Below are 18,292 nucleotides of genomic sequence, written 5' to 3'. Positions count from 1 at the left end.
GCTCACACATGCCTTTCTTTGAAGGGTAGTGTTGCACAGCTATGTATTATGTTTTCATATTAAGGTGACTTTAAAAAAAAACAAGTTCACAAATGAGACAGGAATGTTTTAATAGCTTGCTTGTTTTGGCCTTTGAAAACATTTGCCCAAATAACAAAGGGAGGTGGGAGATTCATTGGTCAGTTAAAAAAAAAAATGGCTAGAATGGATGCATGAGTCTCTCTGGTCTTTGGCATCTTTCAGAGCCCTGGCTTAGGTAGAAGCTCTTGGGATTTCAGGCTTGGTTAGGATAAGAGCTTTCAGACTCCAGGTGGAACACTGCCTGCCTCGTGGCGGGAAACTTGGGGCATGATGATGGGCACCTCTGCTGGGGCCTCTGCACTCCACCTGCTCCCCTCACATGGCAGAATAGGGCCAGGGTGGCAAAGTGCCCCATGGAACCCAACATCCACTTCCATGCCCACACCCTTCAATCTTCTCCCTCTGGTCTGACCAGAGCAGTCTGACCAGAGGATCTGGACCTCTAAGAAACATAGATCAATTTTAAATAACAATTTTGGAGAAATATTTTTTATAGCACTGGATATTTTTATTTAGACCCCTTTACAAATGTGGAGCATCCATTTAGGGACATGTTTCTTTCTTTTCACAAAATGACAGATTTCTCCTAAATTGAAAGATGAGAAAGATTGAGTGGGAAGAGGTACTGAATTTTTGTCTTTCATTAAGAAAAGTTGTGTGTGAGTTTTCACACATCCCCCCAAATATTGCTGTTTCCTCTGTCCCTTCCCTCCTTCTATCTCCCTGCAGCGCCTTAGCCTCCTCCACACCCCACAGCAGTCCCTCAAGGCAACCTAGCCCTTTCTGGGCTTGCAGGACTGTCCTCTCAGCTCTGCTCCTGAAGGTCCGGGGATCCAGCCTAAGCCTGGGACGTATCCAGTCCCTGCCCCACTAGCTGGGGGTGCTGCTGTTCCTCATACTCACACACAATCTTCCCTGTATCCTGATTTCCTGTGAGCTATGAAGAAGGAACAACTTTCACCACCACTATGGGCCTGTCCTTCCTACCGAGGGCACCCCCGCTTCTTATCCACACCAAGAACCCCACACTTCACAGGCTGTTGATTCCTATGGACATGAGCAAAGGTCACCCCAATCTTGTTCCTTTCAAAGGCCTTTCCAAAGTGAGGTAAAATCTAGGCCTTCACTGCTCTTCCTCCTAAGTTCTTCCTCCAAGTTCAAAATCCTCAAAGAGTAATAAAGAACACTAGTGGCTGTACATGCATTTGGAGGACAGAGGAGTCCTGGGGACCAGGCATGTTACCATTTCCTTAACCTAACAGACTGGGTGTGAATCCTGTCTATGTGGCCCAGAGGGAATGGCTCCAGGATGCTCAGGTGTCTGCCCTGGAAGAGATGCGCACCAGCCTGGGGTGGTGGGACCAGGGTGCCTGCAGCCCTGTGAGAAGGCTTCTAAGGAAGAACCATGGGAACCAAATCAAAACTCCCCTCCTTAAAAGAGAGGAGTACTTCCAGGTGAGCAGAGCAGGGAGCAGAGGAGGGCTGCAGGATATCACAGTGGAGACCAAATTTTTACTCTGGTGGTCAGCGACCCCAAGAGGCCCCAGACAACCTCATCCTTAGCCCCTGAGGCCTCCATCTCCCACTCCTCCAATATCCCCAGGCCTGCTGCGTTAGGACTCAGCTGCCTCCCTCTCTTTCCTCCGCTGGAAACAGAAGCTCCAGCGAATGTTTTCAACTCCTGAGTCCACTCAGCCATGTCCCCCTTGCAAAATCCTCCCCTTCCCGCACCTCCCTGCACCCAGCCAGCCAATCCGCAGCCTGCGAGCCTCGCCAGACCCATCTCCCAGGGCCTCGGCGGGATAAAACCAGTCTGCGATGCTGGGTGGATGGGAACAAACTTCAGAACCAGAAGAGAAGCTGGGCCCAAGCCACCAGCGTGGGCAGGTGGACGCAGGCAGTGAGGGCCTGCGGCCAGCCGGCCAGGTAAGCCACCTCCGGAGCAGGGAGGTGCCTGGGAGAGAATGGGGATGCAAGAAAAGAGAGGGTCCCAGCAAGACTGGCAGTCTTTTCCCTGCTAAGTTAAATGGAATAAGGCTGGGGCAATGGAGGGAGAGGGTACCCGGCTGGAGTTTGGAGGTTCCTAGGTGTACCCTGATCCCTGATTCTCCAGACAGGAATATTGGCTAGGCCAGACTGAGGTTGGTCCCACGTCATCTAAAAATCACCGGACTCTTGACATTCGATTAAAGTCTAAAGGACAGGGCCTGCGGAGGGTACCTCAGGCTGAGGGCTTCTTCGCTCATGCCCCTTACTCTGGTACCTAATCCGCAGGGCAGCGTGGCGCGGGCACAGCCGCGACCTGCGTGAGGAAGCCCCGAGTGTTCCGCAGACTGTGAGCGACTCCCCGGCGATGCCTCACAACTCCATCAGATCCGGTAAGGACGCGGTGTAGCCAGGACCCCGAGCCCCCGCGTCGCCCGCCCTGCGTCCGTGCGTGCGCTCGCTCGGGTCCGTGGGACTGGAAGCTGACACTGGAGGCTTTCGGGACCCCCTGTGTGGCGAAGCAGCTGGGGGCGCCTCGGCCTGGCTGTCCACTGGGTCTGCCTAGCTGATCCAGGGTCCCCCTCGGCCGGCCGAGCCTCCCTCCCCAGGCCTCGATTTCTGCGGACCACAGGGAGCGGTGAGAGGTTCTTTGCGGGGTCACAAGGGGTGTCCTTTGCTCCTCCACAAACGTCCTGCTCGGCCTATAAGGCTGGACATCGAGCACTCTCTCAGGCCTGGACCGCGCAGGTGTTGGACTTGCAGCACCCTTGCCTCGGACCTCTAAGCCCTGGTCCTGCGCTCAGCGCTTGCGGTGACTGCCTTACCGGGACCAGGGACCATGAGCCTCTCATATCTCTCAAGCCAAAAGGAAAGGAGCCTGCGGTCTGGGGCCTGTAGCCAGGGGCGCACTCTGGTGCTCTGCTCCTAGCTTCTTCCTTGCCTGGCACGGGGCAGGCGGGGAGCCGCGCGCGGGGCGCCTGCTGGCGAAGACCCAGTGGCCTGCGGTTCCGAACCCCTTCCCCACCTGCGCTTGGGCCCAGGGCCTTCAACAGCGCCAGAGCTCCTTGGCCGCCGCGCCTGGTCTCCCCTGCCTGGGCCCAGGCCGGGCGGGGTCTGTCCCGGGAAGGAGCCCCAGGGTCTGGGCTGGTGGACGCGGTGAGCACAGCCACCCAGGCGCACACCCAGTGCGGGGACCCAGCGGGAGTGCGGCTCGGCCCGCGGTGATGGATGGAGCCGGGCCGGCCTCGGGGAAGGGGATTTATGGGGCCAGGGCGCATCGCTATCGATTTGGGCCAGCGAAGTGAGAGGAAATCAATATTTCAGATGAATTCTTGGCGAATATGAAGTCCCGCTCGGCAAACGGGACATTTGTTATAATAAGGAGGGTCTGATCGGGCGCAGCGCGCCGCTAAGGTCTCTATTTAGCCGAGAGCGCGCCGCGGGGCCCGGCTGTGCCGCGAAGTCTGGGGTCCAAGGACCAAGGCTTCACCGGGAGGGGCACTGGCGCAGAAAGGCGCAGAAAGGTTGGGGCGCAGAAAGATTTTTCACCCAGGTTCGCCCTAGAGCAGCGGAGGGCGGAGTCAGCAGGAGGACCCCTCCTTGCCCCCCCCCCCCCCGCCCGGGTCTCCTCTGAAAGTGAGGCTCGAATGCCCGGCTGTCCCCTGCGGGCTCTGGGCAGCTTTAGGGGCTGCGAGGTCTCTACCCCAGGCGCCGCGGGTTTGGTGAGGCCAGGAACCAGGCGGAGCTGCCCAGCACCCCCTAACCGGCTGCTCCCGGGCAGCCCTGCACGCTCCTACGCCACTTTCTAAGACCAGAACAGGGTTTCAGTCCCTTAGCCTTCAGTCAAATCAGGGTACAATACTGGGCGCCGCCCTCTCCCCTGGATGAGAAAGGTTCTCAAGGCCCAGCGCCTGGGGCCCCTTGCCTGATTCCAGACCAAGCTGGTCCTGGCCACTTCGGCTTGGGTCTGGGGTTGGGTTTCCCCCACCCGGATCTTCCACTGACCCTTCGGGCGATGGTAAGAGGAGTGGGTACCCTAGGACCTCGAATTCACCGTCCTGAGCGGGACTCTTTTTTTCCGACGCTCCCTGAAAACTAAGACTCTTACAGGCTCTCCGGCTGGCTTATTAATGTTATTAATTGTTTCGTTACATATTTTCATCTAGAAGCACTCATCAAAATAAACGGGAATTAAAGAAAGGCAAAAGGCACCACTGACTTTTACTTTACTTTTAACCAACAGTCCCAGATGATAAGACCCTGCTTTCCCATTAGCTCAGATGCAAATTACCCTTGGGTTTGAAGAAGCAGCCATCTGCCCTTGGCCCCGCCTAGCATTTTTCTGTCTGGGGGAGCCAAAAGCATTTCTCCCACCCTTACCCCAAAACAAATAAAGAAAGAGGCGAGGAAGGGAAAAGGGAACTTTTTCCATTAGTTTAATTTAAAACTAAACATAAAAAAGAAGAAAAAGAAAATTGCTCAAAACACCTCTACCGAATCAAAGCTGTCCGGGTTTTTTGTTTTGTTTTGTTTTTTGTTTTTCCTTGAAGCCGCTCTCTCAAAAAACCTGAACAAGAGACCCTCTGCCTTTCTGATCCGTTTACTTGACACAATAGCCTGTATTTAGGGCTAAATTCATAAACTGACCATGTTGTCTTTACAAACTCATTTTCTCCAGTTTTAGAGGCTTTCCAGTTTCCCCCAGGCACCTCCATTTCTCAGTTCTGTATTTGGAGATTTCCCCATGTAAGCGTTCTCTGGAGCGAACTCCGGGCGCGAGTGTCAGTTTGGATTTTCGCGCGAGCGAGGCGAAGCGCACCCTTTTCTAATCCTCTGAGTCGCCCCAGAAAAGTTTTCTGCGTGGCCTCTGCCGCCCAGGCCACTAAGGCTCGGCCCTGGCTCATCCTTGGGTAATCTTGCTTTGCAGCGAGATCATAATATCTTGTTTTCTACAGCTTTATTCTGAAGGACTGGTGAGAGAAAATTCTTCTGATGTGCGCAGGTGGGTGATGGGCTGAGCGTTCCGTAAAATCCGCCGGGATTTTTGTTGCATCGGGGAACAAAATCCTCTACAGCAAAATCATTTTTAAAATATTCAAAGATGCATGAGAAAGAGCAAACGCTATGTGAACATTCAAATGTAAATAATACCGTGTTCATGAGGGAGAGTTTTGTAAAATCAAGAATCCCGTTAAAAGTTACCTGAAATAACTTGTCACAACCTTCCCCCCTACCCCAACCTGTGTCCTGAGAAGATAGGTCAGTCAAGTGGTAAAATGAAAACTAAGATCCAGGAGAAAGAACGCCTCTAAATTCCTAAATTCCGTGGCCTGAAATCTAAAGCCCTTTCCTTACCCTTGGTTTTAGAATGGAGGAAAGAGGGATAAATGCTTTTGGGAAGGATCTATTTTCTTCCCAGGTCTCTTGCCTGGGTTAAAAATAAGTTCTTGGAAGAAGCAGGGTTGAAGCTCCTAAAGAGGTATTGGGGTTCCTCAATTCATCTTTGTTTCAAGATGGTCTATCCTCCCATCCTGCTCAATGCAAGTTAATTAGGAGATAATTTAGCTACCTTGTGAATTAGTTTTAAGATAAGTATCTTTTCAAGCTTTGTCACTTTAATTGCCCCACTGATTGATAAGAAGTAATTATTTCTAATTGACACTTTTTGATGTCTATTGGAAGCATTTATTGGGGACTTTTTTGGGGATAGAAGGAAAGTTTATTAATTTTCCAGTCTACACTCAAAAAGACTTTATGTAATTTTGCTGAGGACAAAGGAAGTGAAGGAAATAGAATAAAAATCAGTCTCGTGGAATTTTAATTATTATGAAACATTTGGTTCAAAGGAGAGCATCTAATATAATATGTCAAAACTTTCTATTTATGGCTTAAAATCTCTAATTTTAATAAGATGCATATTTTATGGTATTCTATTTCTCATGAGTATATGTATATCCACAAGCCCTTTCTATACCAACTTCATTTCAGAGTGGGTTTCTCTGCTTTGTAGTTAATTTTTTCAGAAAGTAAAATCAATAGGACTCAGTGCACTCAGAATAAATGAAATCATTTCTTGTAAGAGCTAATTGTAAGAAAGAATTACTAATAGTCATCCTTGTTCTGTAATTATTGATGGAGTTTGGGTATAAAGGTGAAACTTTACTTATGGTAACAAGCAGTCTCATTCCTAAACCTTGGAGTAAACAGTTTAATCATTTACATCCTCCAGAATATTTTACTGTGTGAGAGAAACTAAAGGATAAAGAGAAAAAGACAATGAAAAGGAGACAATGGGAGAGGGGAGGAAAGGGGGAAGTTGCTGGGGAGAATAAAATGAAAGCACTTATTTCAGAAAGGAAGGTAGCCAGGTACCTGGAACTTTTGCCACTTAATATAAGAAAATTGAATTACTGTTTTCAAAACATGTTCTTTTGAACACAGACTCTCCATCCTAAACTATCACTAAACATCACCTTAAACCCCACTTTTCTACACATTAAGAGGCAGACTCTTTGGGAGCCAGCTAGTAGGAATATTTGAGTATCAGAGTTTTGATGTGAGAGTCCACGGAAAGGAAACAAGAAATCGCCCATTATGCTCTGACAACTTATAGCAATTCAAGTGTTATTATTTTTATTTTATTATTAAAGCCCCTGTGATCTTCATCTCTAATTGCATATACCCAGTCTTTTCATAGAAAGACCTATGACTTAGGAACATAAGAAAACAGTCCTGCATTAACTCAAAATGGGCAAAAATGCAGACACACAGGAGAGAGAGAGAGAGAGAGAGAGAGAGAGAAATGCAATCACATGAGATGTGCGCCTGTCAGATTAATTTTAGCCCCGGCCTTTTTCAATCATTTATGTATAAAATCTTGTCTGCTTTTAATGATGTTTCTCCCAGATTACGTGGATCTGCAAGAATGAGGAAATATTTTAAATGAAAAAGAAATTTAAGAGGTACAAACAGCAGATAATATCACATACCAACCCCACTATGAGTGAAACTGAAAAAAATATATAAATAATGCAAAAAAAATCAGCAAGGGAGACTTTAGTAATGGAAAATTCCCCCGCAATTAAATGAAACAGTAATTTAGTGGAGATATGCCTGAATGAATTAGCATTTATTAATTGGTTCTCATAAAAACAATTTGTGTGTGTGTGTGTTGGGGAGGGGAATGTGGAATGTATATATTTTTTCATAGGAAAAGTTCCTCAAATGTTCATGTCAAATTATGTCATTATCAAAATCTATTTTGTGAAAAATCCCACTTCTCTCACTGGCAAGTTTTACCTGCACGCGGAGAGCTGGAGTGCATGGGGAAGAACCCCCTCTAGAAAACAAAGAATGGGGCTAGTCCCACTGTTCTCTTGGTACATTTCCAAATGTGAAACTGGCAGGATCTGCTCTGCTTAGGAACATCCAAACCAGGTCCCCGAAAACTCCCAGGTGACCTAACTCCTCTGGGGCACAGCTGGCTAACTGAGGCAGAGAAGGCAGCTTTGCGGTTCTGGTCCCCCAGCCTGCTGGAGCATCCTCGCTGGCTCAGGCAGGAACTACAGTTTGTAATCTCAGCGAGGAGCTTGCTAGGGTTGATTGGTGCATGGATGTGTTTACTTTCTCTCTCCACAGTTGGTCTGCTTTCAGTTCTAAGCATTTTAAAGCTGCTCTATTTATCAATCCAAGAGGTGCTGAGTTCTCAGTTGAGCTGAGAAGCTTTGAGCTCTATGGTTCTGAGTATAGAAGGAGCCAAAAGATACAAGAAACTGTTTTGTTTAAGAGAGGATAAAAGATGATTTTAAAAGGGGAAGGGCAGGGAAAGACTGAGGATTATTTCTACTTTTTAGTTGAGACTTGGGGAGAGGGTGAGCCATTGGCCCCTATCAGAACCCCACTTGCTTCAGAGGTACACAAATCTTTAAGGGTGCAAAAGAGCCTCTAAGAGAGTGGAATGTGGTCCAGATTAGTGTTCTTTAAAGGAATGATTCCTTTTAGCTTCATTCTGGAACACTTTAACACAAGTTCATTCAGGGAGGAAGCTGAAAGATATCCTGCCTAGGAAATATATGCAATGATTGTTCTAGTACAGGTGTTAGAAGATGGTTCTCTTTCAGAGAAAGAACCAGGGGTCTCCTGGTTTGAAAGCTCCATTTCCCAGCCTAGTCCCAGTTCACTTAGCCCTCATTCAGTGACACTGGGGTGGATTCGGTGAATCAGGGTGTCTTGGGCTGAGATTTCCCCCTTCCTTATTTTCCTGCAGTAGTGATACTTTTCAGTAGATCTTTGAGGTTTGAGGGTTATTTTCTCATGTCCAGAGCTAGACTTTGCCAAAAGCCCCTCCAGACCCCTCTCTTGGCCAAATGGGAACATGATGAAATTTATATAACCTACTGGCCAAAAAACCCTTCATGGAATGATTTCTATTTTAAATCTGTATTTCAGCTCACTGAGGCTAGTCCTTCCCCAAGAATGGGTATGGACAGAAACTAGCATCTCTTTATTGAGGCAAGTCTAAGATTGAGGGTACAGATGTTTAAGGGTCTCCTGAGATATTTGGGTCCTTTTTCTGTACTTATTCCTGAGGCTCCCCCCATAGTCACAAGTGTCATATAAGATGGCAAGGGCTTTGGGGGCTCAGTCAGCATTACACTCTCTCCTTCCCAATGCTATTTTTATGTCCAAAGAAAGAGAACTGATCCATAGGAACTGAGCAGACGGTGGCTCTTAGTCATTTTTCAATAAATGGAAGCTGTGATTCTCATCTCTGAGGAATGTTACAGGTATGGAATTGTGCTGAGAGCACATATATTCATCATCTCATTTAATTGTCACAACTCTGCCAGACAGGTGCTGCTGTGGACATTTTTCTTTTCTTTCTTTCTTTCTTTTTTTTTTTTTTGGTACTGGGGATCGAACTCAGGACCTTGTGCTTGCAAGGCAGCTGTGGTGCCACTGAGCGGCCCACTGTTGACATTTTTTAGAGAAACAAATTGATACTCAGAGAGGATGATCTGACTAATTCCCTTTCCACTGATCCATGCCTGCCTTAAGTCCAGCTCATTAGAGCTCAGCGCAGCAGTAGGGAAGGACCCCATTTGCAACCTCGGTAGAAACACAGCCAGAACCCTTGATAAGAAGGTGCAAATGTGACATTCAGAGCCTTCCATCTGTCAGCTTGTTTTCCTAATTATTGCCCCCACCTCCCCAGCAATTAATTAAAGTTTTCAGCATGGTTCTCAGTCTTCCCATCTGTGAAATGGGGGAAGCAGGCAGTCACTGTCTCAATCCCCCTTCCTGGAAATGCTCTGAGGAAGATGATCACCCATTAGGAAAGGCTTCTTTCACTAGGAAAGGGCTTTCTTTCAACACATTCCCAAGACTGCCATGTCTCCACATGCACAAGAAAAAGCAGCCACCCTTGAGCACCTCAACAGATCAAGTATGCAGGGATCCTAGTTCCCTCCCTCAGCAACTTAAAAACCATACTCAGCCTCCATGCCTGGGTCCATTTTGAGAACTGATGTGTGACACAAATAGCAGGAAGACTTGCCCACTGTGCCAGGGGCCACACTCACTGCCCAGTCCCCTGGTGGCACATCCCAGAGTGGTAGAGCTACTGGCTGGCCCTTCCCCAAGGTTAGGTTTTTTCCCTCTGCAGCTTCCTTGGGTCCCTCTCATTCAGGGGCTCAACAGTGAGGCCTCTGCTCCTTTGAGGCCCTCTTATCTTGAAAGACATTTCATTGTAATGTTTTCACTTTTACCTGTGGAGAGCAGCTGCCTAACTCTTGGGCTTATTGCGTTCCTTAGATGAAAACTGGTCTTTGGTTTAAGCAGAGAGAGAAAGTGAGAGTGAGCATTTCTTCTTTCCCTTCTAACTTTTTTCTTTCTTTCTTTTGTCTTTGGCCACAATGGGCACCAGTTTTGTCTTTTTCACTTGTTTTCCTAATGGCCTTGGAGTGACCTGGGTAGTTAGTGCTAATTAGTCCACTGGGACATATTGTCACTGTCTGGCCAGCCCAGCTGAGAGGTCCAGGAGCGGGCTACGGGAGGCATCTGATAGGAAATGGCTTAATCTGCTGTCGTCCTGTGGACTGTGTGTTTGCACACATCCAGGGCCTCTGTGTGTGTTGTATTTTTGATTCTTAAGCATCTCCAGGAGAACAGCAGAACTATTATTCTTGGGATAAGCTCAGGGGCGTGAGGTGTCAAGAGGGTGAGGGACTTTTGAAAATCACTGTGAAGCCAAGGCCCTGCCACAGGCTTGTCGGCACCAGAGCCCCTGTGCTGCAGCAGCAGGAGGGGAATAAGCCCTGGAGGCTTTGTTCTTGACCCAGAATTTGCTGTTTTCTCCCTGTGTGACCTTAGGCAAGTGGATTGTCCCTCTGGCCTTGATTTCTTCATCTGTATAAAATACAGCTGTTGTATGGTTTCTAGGAAGTAATGTAAATAAAACCAGTGTCCTTACCTGCCACATTGTGACTGCTGAAGACAATTTTCCTCTGTACTATATAGTAGTCACCAGGGAGGGGAGTCTCCTGGGAACATTTCCAAAGGTTCTATTGTCTTAGTATTTCCTATGAAACTCAAGGTGGGGAACTTAATAGTCGGTGCTGAAACTTGGCTCCATCTACAATCTAGGCAAGATTAATAGGCTGGAGACATAGGAGTGTTGAGGCTAGATTAAAAGGAAACATGGAAAGTGCTGGCCAAGCCCCCTGGACAATGGTCAGCTGTTACATAGCCCCATTGAGAAAAGGATTTATTTCATTTTATCAGAAAACCTCTGCTGGCTTTTGATAGAATGGGCTGCCCAACGGACTTTAAATTGGAATTCAGAACATTCTAGGGACTTAGTGGAATTGGTCTGAAGGTGAAAATGCACTCACGCGGGTGTACAATTATGCTGTGTATGTAACTCAGACAGGGCCCCAGGAATACTTGTCTTAGGAACTTGCTTTTAATCACCACAAAACCATTTTTTTTATTTTAAAAGGAATTAAAATCCACCAATTTTGCACGTTCTTCTCTCTTCTCTTTCTTTCCTTCACCAGCTACCTCTGACTTGTACTTTCCTGCTTTGTGTAATAGTGACCCAAGAGTGGCATGCTAGCAACTCCTGGTTGACAATTAAAAGTGAGTAGCTGAGCACCAGCCTCTGCCTTGAGCTCTGATCTGCTTTTTTTTGCTCTAACACTGAGATTCACTGTTATGCAGCATCAAAATGGAAGTGGTGGCAAAGGAGGGACTTCCTGACATGTACTGGGGCCCAAATGGCTGTGAATTTGAGGTGGGAACTCAGAGGAAGAATGAGGCTGGCAGGGACAGGGAGGGCATCAGGGTAGGAAGCGGTACCAGAGTTAAGCTAGGAAGCAGCTAGAATCTGAGGGTCAGTAGCTTAATTCGATTTAACAAGTCTTCCTGGAGTGCCACTCACCATGTGCAGGGCACTATGCCAGCAATTGTGACATTTGTGGCCAGGGTTGTAGAGGTAAATAACTGCCCTTCTGTTATGAAATGAAGTGACAGGCACCTTCTGGGCAGGCAGCAGGGGCCTTGTGATTTCTTTTCAAGAGGTCAACCCACCGAACCAGGAGGGGGAATAATCAGACAAAACAATTCAGAGACAGGACAAGGACAGAATACTGACAACCGGGTTGGCAGTAGCACCAGGGAGCCCCAAAGGTCATTTATCTTGAATAGCCACCCAGTACAACCATGTCATCACTGCTAACAACTAAACCTCTTTGGGCCTTCTAGATTCAGGTTGATCCTTGGAACACTGATTCTACCGGGGCTTGCCAAAAAGCATCCTGTGTAGGATCAACTGACTCCATGACAGTCCACACCAGGGCTCCATCTTGGGGCAGCTGGCCAGCTCTAGACAAAACGTGGCAGAGCTGTAGATGCCAGTGCCCTAGAGGCACAGCTACTTGTGCCAAATGGAAACATTTACTTTCAATGCTTAAATCCCTTTCCCCACATAGGTGGACATAAACTGGACACTTTCAATGCTTAATCCCTTTCCCCACATAGGTTTGCAAACTTTGTAGGACTTTTCCTCTTAGGCCTCCCACCTCCTTTGATGGTAACATCACTGTTGTCCTGAGAATCTCCCTTTCTTGGGGCCTGGCTGGCCCCTAGTAGCTGGAAAATTTCCATTGCCTGGGAAATCTGGGGCCAGGGAGCACTTTGTGCCCCTGCCCACACTGCTAACCAGCTCCACCTTCCTGGAAGTCACTCTCTGTACCACGTAGTATAAACAACATAGTGCACAGCCTCCTATAGTTTACAAGTTTGGGTTTTTTTTTTTTTTTCTGTTTTTCAATCTGTCCCACATAGATGGTTCCCATCTGGAGACAAAGGAACCTATCTTTCCCCTTTGGTGGAGGATAAAAGGGAGCGTTTAAGAGGCTGGTCTTCAGGATCAGACACACCTGGCTTGAATCCCTGTTCAACCTTGATACCTGTGTAATCTCAGGGACCTTGACTTTGCCCCATGGTCCTGCCTCAGAGGGTTGCTAAGAAATGGGGTGAGGTCATGTCTGTGAAAGATGTGCTCCTCCACGTCCCAGTTATCTTCAGCCAATCCAGCTCCAACACTACCTTTCCCAAAACCTTCCAGGATTCCTTTTCCTCCTTTGCAAATCCCCAAGTCCTAATTCTGTACTTGCATAGCATGTTTTGCAGTCTACTTTACATAGGAGCATTTATCTCTGCGGCTCTCTCCTTCTAGGCTTGAGCCAGGTGACTGTCTAGTAGGAGGTAAGGAATTTCATAAGTTTTTGTTACATTTCGTAGTTTTTTGTTACACTTCATGTTATTGTTATGCCTGGACCCAGAGTTGCTCAAGACTGGGAGAATCATAGTGAGGCTCTGTCATCCCATTGTATTGGTAGCAAACTGAGGCCCAGAAAGTTGTACCTTGCCCCAGGATTGACAAGTCTTGTAGTAGAGCAGGGACTCCTCAAACCAGAGACGATGGGGCACCTGGCATTGTGGCAAGCATACAATGAGGTCCTGCAAAAAGGACCCAGAGAGAGGGAGGAGAAGGGGCCTCCCTCACATGCTGACAAGGACTGGAAAGCCCGGTGGGATCTACCAAGACACACAGACACACATTTACACACCCATACACAACATACACATGTATACACAATACTCACACCCAAACATACACAGACACAGACTGACATACAGCCAGGCCTGAGACTGGAGAGAGGTGCAAAGGTTCTTAAGGTATGAAATTTAAGGAGGCTCTCCATCTAAGGCTCATGCAAGGGCAGGGAGCATGAGTGCCTCCTTAAATTTTGTAACCTGGATACGTGGCTGTCTTCAGTCCAGTCCTCCATATATGATACACACACCCATTCACACACCATGTGTACTCACAGACCATGTACTCACAGACATACACATGTACTCAGACATATAATACTCCCTCACGGACAAATATACTAGGAATAAGTCTTTACAGCATACATGTATATATGTTGAATAATGTCCTGAGCCTATGGGTGATAAGAAGAAAAAAGACAGTTCTCAGAGACCCCAAGAGACTCCGCTATGAAATTATAGGAGTAATTCATGAGTCCTGGTTGAATTCACAAGGAAGGAAATGGTGGAGAAGGAAAAAGCAGAGTGCGAGTTACCCAGGCAATGTGGTCTGCGTTGTGGGTCCATTCAGGTATAAGGCCTTCCTGTTCTTGTAACCTACAGTCTGAGGTCTGAATGGACGAACACTGGTATCTGGCCATGTTCTCCCAGGCTCTTGCTGAAATTATGGGACTCATCATTCTTGTTTCAGATGAGGCCCAAGGACAGTCAATCATTTGCCAGTATCATCCTCTAGCATTCCCTGGTCTCTGAAGCTCCTGGTTTCTCTTCTTCATAGGTCAGGACAGAGCTACCAAATGGGCAACGGCAACAGCAGCAGGACTCACCCTTCCACTTCTGGCCTTTTGGTCCCTGAGCATGAAGCATGGAGGGCAGGTGGCTGAGGGCTGTCAAGTAGGCTCCTCTGCTCAGCTCATGAGAAACGTGCTCTCTCACATTCCCTCCCTCGGAATTCCCAAACAGGTATACACCCTGGAGCCTCAAGACTTTTGCTCCACAGCCTATTGAGCAACTACAGCCCAGCTCACACATGCCTCTGATCACTAAAACCTAAAGAGGAAATGTGAAAGCCAGCAACAGCCTCCTGGACACACAGCACCATGCCTGTCACAGCACTCACGGGGACATATTTAGGATTATTGCAAACAATGTAGTGTCATCATGACTACTTTTTACATTTGATCAACTAATATTTGTATAACTTTTATAAATCAGTGATCCTCAAACAGTGTTTTCTTGCAAGGTGAGCAGAGGTGCTTAATGACATAATAAAACATAAAATAGTAGCAGGGCAATGTACATTTTTGAGTAAAATATCAAGTGTAAGGTATACATTTTTCTATTAAAGAGCTGCTACATCATCTTTTCGTTAGGCATCAGGATCTGATATAGCAGCATGTTATGAGTTCTGTTGTGTAAAGTTTGCTGTTTTGCAGCGTTCTTTGCAGAATATTGTAATCTTCCAGGTACCCCGTGTTCTTACAAGTGTCGGAACAGTTAGTATTGTCTTGAGGCTAGATTCATCTCATTTCCCTGTAGTGGACCTAGCTCCCCAATTTTGTGAAGTGATGAGATCGACATGCCTCCGACCATCAGAAGGTATGCTCAGGACACCTTCACTCACCTGTTCTTTTCCTCACAACGCCCTCCCCACACACACACACTTCTTTGCAGCCACATGGCATAGCATACATGTGTTGGTCATTTAAGGAACCCAGCTGCTTTGTAGCAGAGTAAGGACACACACAGAAAAGCCTCCCAAGGCATTCGCCCACTCACTTGTTGCACCTTATGTAGGTTGCTCCTTTGTCTTCTCAGCTCCTTAGTGCATACCTGAAGCCACGATGCCCCACCTTGAGATGTTCTCTGAAGATCTTGATAACCCTGAAGTTTCCATCCAAGCCACCCATAGAGATCACAATTTCTTTTGTCTCCTTCTCAGGTGCATGGACTTCTTGATCCTTTTCTTAGAAGGCTCCAATTCCCAGCTTGCAACCCTTCCCTGAGGAGCCTCTTTTCTCTCCTCAGGACCATTTATCTTGCTGAGTGGGTGCTTAGTCTGCACTCTGTGCCCAGACAGCCTCCTATAAAGCATCTTTTCCACTTCACTCTCTGACTCTGGCTCCCCAGTCCTCCTGCCTTGCTTCTTCACTGCTCGGAGGTGTGCTGAACCCTGCAGTGTGGCAGACATGGAGTTAGCCTTCAGTTTTATAGAATTCATGATTGCTTGCCTCTGCCTTTGTGCTGACGTTCAAGAGAGAAAAAAAAGCAAACTATACTCTTTTTTTTGACATTGAAATTCAAATAAGTTTATTTAAATTGAAAAATAATCAAGCCCTTTTGTTACAAAAATCACCAGGAGTATTTAAGTAAAGCAGTATTTTTAGGTTAACAACCAGATTTAACTCTGGACCTCTTTAAACAAGTGGAGAGAATACAGGAAAAAATAGGCTATTTGCAGAAAACATTATCTACATATGTACTCAGGTACAAATTTGGTGACAGAAGACTTCATTCAGTACATGCTGGCATCTCAGAAGCACTTCTCAAAGAGCTGAGTTTTACTTTTTTGGATTTTAAGAATGCCTAAGATCCTTCTTCATCCTCGATCTTGGGAGCCAAATAGTACTTTAAATGTCCCATGTTAGCAATTTTATACTCTACAACAAGGGGTACATCTGCAGACATATTGAGTGTTACTGTAGGAGAGAGTGGAGTGGCTTTTATAAAGAAGTTCAGGTACCTCAGTGCAAAAGTTAGCTGAACAGGCTCATTCATCTCTATGGTAACAGCTTCTTCCTCTGTCAACATTACTGGTTTGCGACAACTTAATGTTTCCCTTTCCAAGTTCTCCACTTGCAGAGACTTTCACTCCATCTTTTGCACATGATATTACAACAACATTTCCGATGTGACTGAGGTCTCGGCATTTACGTGCAAACTCACCAGAAGGCATCTTTACCACACAACTGTATTCTTGTTCTGGAATTCCAAGCTGTTCAACATCTAAACCCATTAACTTCATTTCATAGTCCGATACTTTCTCCTGATTTGGTGCTTCAAATACTAGTGCCAGGGTGTCTGCATTATCTTCAGCTCTTAGGGTAATGATGTCTTCATTGTCAGAGCATTTTAATATTTTGGACACACTGGTGAGGTTCACACCCATGGCCAGGTTGTGGTCACAGCGTTAAGTGTGGAAGCACAACGTGAGCTGCACGAGGGAGACGTGGGATGAGTCCATGCTCTGCAGGTTCACGCCGCCCGAGCTGATGTCCCAGCAGGCCTCATTGATGAGCTCTTTGAGTGCCTCCAGCACCTTCTTCAGGATGGAGCCTTGGACCAGGCATGCCTCGAACATAGTGGAGGAGTCACGATGACACAGCTGTGCACAGGGAAGAAGGAGTAGAGCCCAGCTGGTTTAGGCTTTCCGAAAATGAGAGCGAGCAGGCAAAGGCGCAGCAAGAGACTCAGACTAGGAGGAGCACGACCAGCTTGCTGCTCCCAGAGCCATTCAATGCTGCAGCTTCCACCAGCAAACTATACACTCAATCACTCTTTGAAATCTCTATTCTAGTCAAAGAGAGAAAGGAAAGACTTCAATCCAGCCAACACGAAATGCTAAGCTAGTGGGAAAGGGAAGCACATAGGCTGTGTCGTGGCAGCGTGGCCCAAGGTGTGTTGGCGGGGCCGGGGTTGGGGGGGGACACAAATGGTTCAAGGAGGGTCCAGCCCCAGCAGAGACGGGAATCCTAAAAATGTTTGCTGTTTGCATAAGTGCAGGAGAAAGCAATGGAAGGGCAGACAGGATTTAGACCAATTGTGGGAAGACTTGGCAAAAGAAGCCAGGCTGTGACATCAGAAAGTCTGTTTTAAGGTATTTTACTGACTTGTGCATGAAACTTTTGTCTTTCTCTGCCTTGACCTCATGCTTCTGTGGTTGGCACTTTTTATATCCTTTTTAGCTCTCTTGCCAAAACCACCTACTTCCTGAACCACCTACTTCCTGACTGTCCCCTTTGGGCTTTGTGGTGTTTTTATTAAGTGGAACAGCTGTGGCAATAATCTGTGATAGCTGTGTTAGTCACATTATCAAAATGTTCTAACTTCTCTCCTCTCCTGGCCCTGTTCCCACAAAACTTAGCCTGGTAATTTTCCAAAATAATCACAGACTCTTGCATGCACTTCCTTTTAATACAATCATTAACAAGCCTTTTGGGATCAGCAGCTGGAGTACAATTGGAGAAGACTCTATCCCACCTTGCTGATCCTATTTCCCACTATTTCTGTATGCAAACCCATGTTCCAACCAACTAGTCATTGTTTTCAAAACATACTGTGTACATTTCCACCTCTGGGCTTTTGCCCATTCAATACCAGCTGTGTGGAAAACCATCCTGGCGAGTACACTCGACAAAGCTCTGCTCCAGCGCCTCCTCTTCCAACAAGACCCTGTCAGACACCCTAAACTTTTAGATACTGCACTATTTGACTTCCTACCACACCTACTTTCTTCTTCTCTCCTGGCACTCAGTTCCTGTTACCAACAAAACTTGTTACTTAGCTTTTTCCAGTGGCTTCCTGCTTCAAACTAGACAAAAGTAAGAAGTCTTCCAGACCTCTCTATACCCCCAGCACTTAAACAAAATCCTATATAGACTGAAGACTTCAAAAATGTCTGTTGGTGACTTTCACCTAGTTCTCCAATAGCAGGTTTAATTATCTTACTAGATGACCTAATTTGTGCATTTGGGTTTTATACAAGTTTTTCTAATGTGAAGCACACCTGATCCTTCCTGGTAATATTGCTGTAATTACTCTTCTATTTTCTTTGTAACAAATGGTAATGAAGGCGCTGAGGAAATAGGGGATATAACCCTTCAGAGGACCAGATGCAGCCATGGAGTCTGGACTGCCCCTCTGGGACACATGCCTAGTTTTGGAGGAATCTTTCTAGCACAAAAGCTCAAATGCAGGGGAACCAGGTTGGACAAAAGTGGCCACTGGGACATGCAAACATGGGCAGACACGGGCCATTTTGACCCCACAAGGGACCTGTCTGATGGACGTGGGGTGTTGACTTGGCAGAGCGGTTGGTTAGATTTAG

The 18,292-nt window shown here is 46.9% G+C and overlaps 1 protein-coding gene and 1 pseudogene across 7 annotated transcripts in view; one reads left to right on the top strand and one right to left on the bottom strand.

Moving 5' to 3' along the window:
• The first annotated feature begins 1,885 nt into the window (after nucleotides 1-1,885).
• Nucleotides 1,886-18,292, top strand: part of Pax8 (paired box 8) — a 57,831-nt gene continuing 41,424 nt past the window's right edge. For 4 of the 7 annotated variants that reach the window (XR_002394811.2, XM_004844542.3, XM_013072176.3 and 1 more), the window contains exons 1-2: nucleotides 1,886-2,007; nucleotides 2,356-2,459. Coding sequence is in view for 6 of the 7 variants with exons in the window: in XM_004844542.3 (XP_004844599.1) it covers nucleotides 2,435-2,459 (25 nt within the window). In the remaining variant the exon portion in view is untranslated. Of the gene's footprint in view, nucleotides 2,008-2,355; nucleotides 2,460-5,043; nucleotides 5,069-18,292 lie in introns of those variants that run through there. The other 3 variants (XM_021258178.2, XM_013072178.3, XM_087204244.1) reach the window with 2 other exon arrangements.
• Nucleotides 15,263-18,144, bottom strand: LOC147829771 (DNA sliding clamp PCNA pseudogene; annotated as a pseudogene).

The sequence above is a fragment of the Heterocephalus glaber genome, unplaced genomic scaffold, assembly GCF_053883595.1.
Source record: "Heterocephalus glaber isolate CG9 unplaced genomic scaffold, H.glaber_assembly_v1.0 deba00000470, whole genome shotgun sequence".
Classification (NCBI taxonomy): domain Eukaryota; kingdom Metazoa; phylum Chordata; class Mammalia; order Rodentia; family Bathyergidae; genus Heterocephalus; species Heterocephalus glaber.
This window is presented reverse-complemented; position numbering and strand designations above follow the sequence as displayed.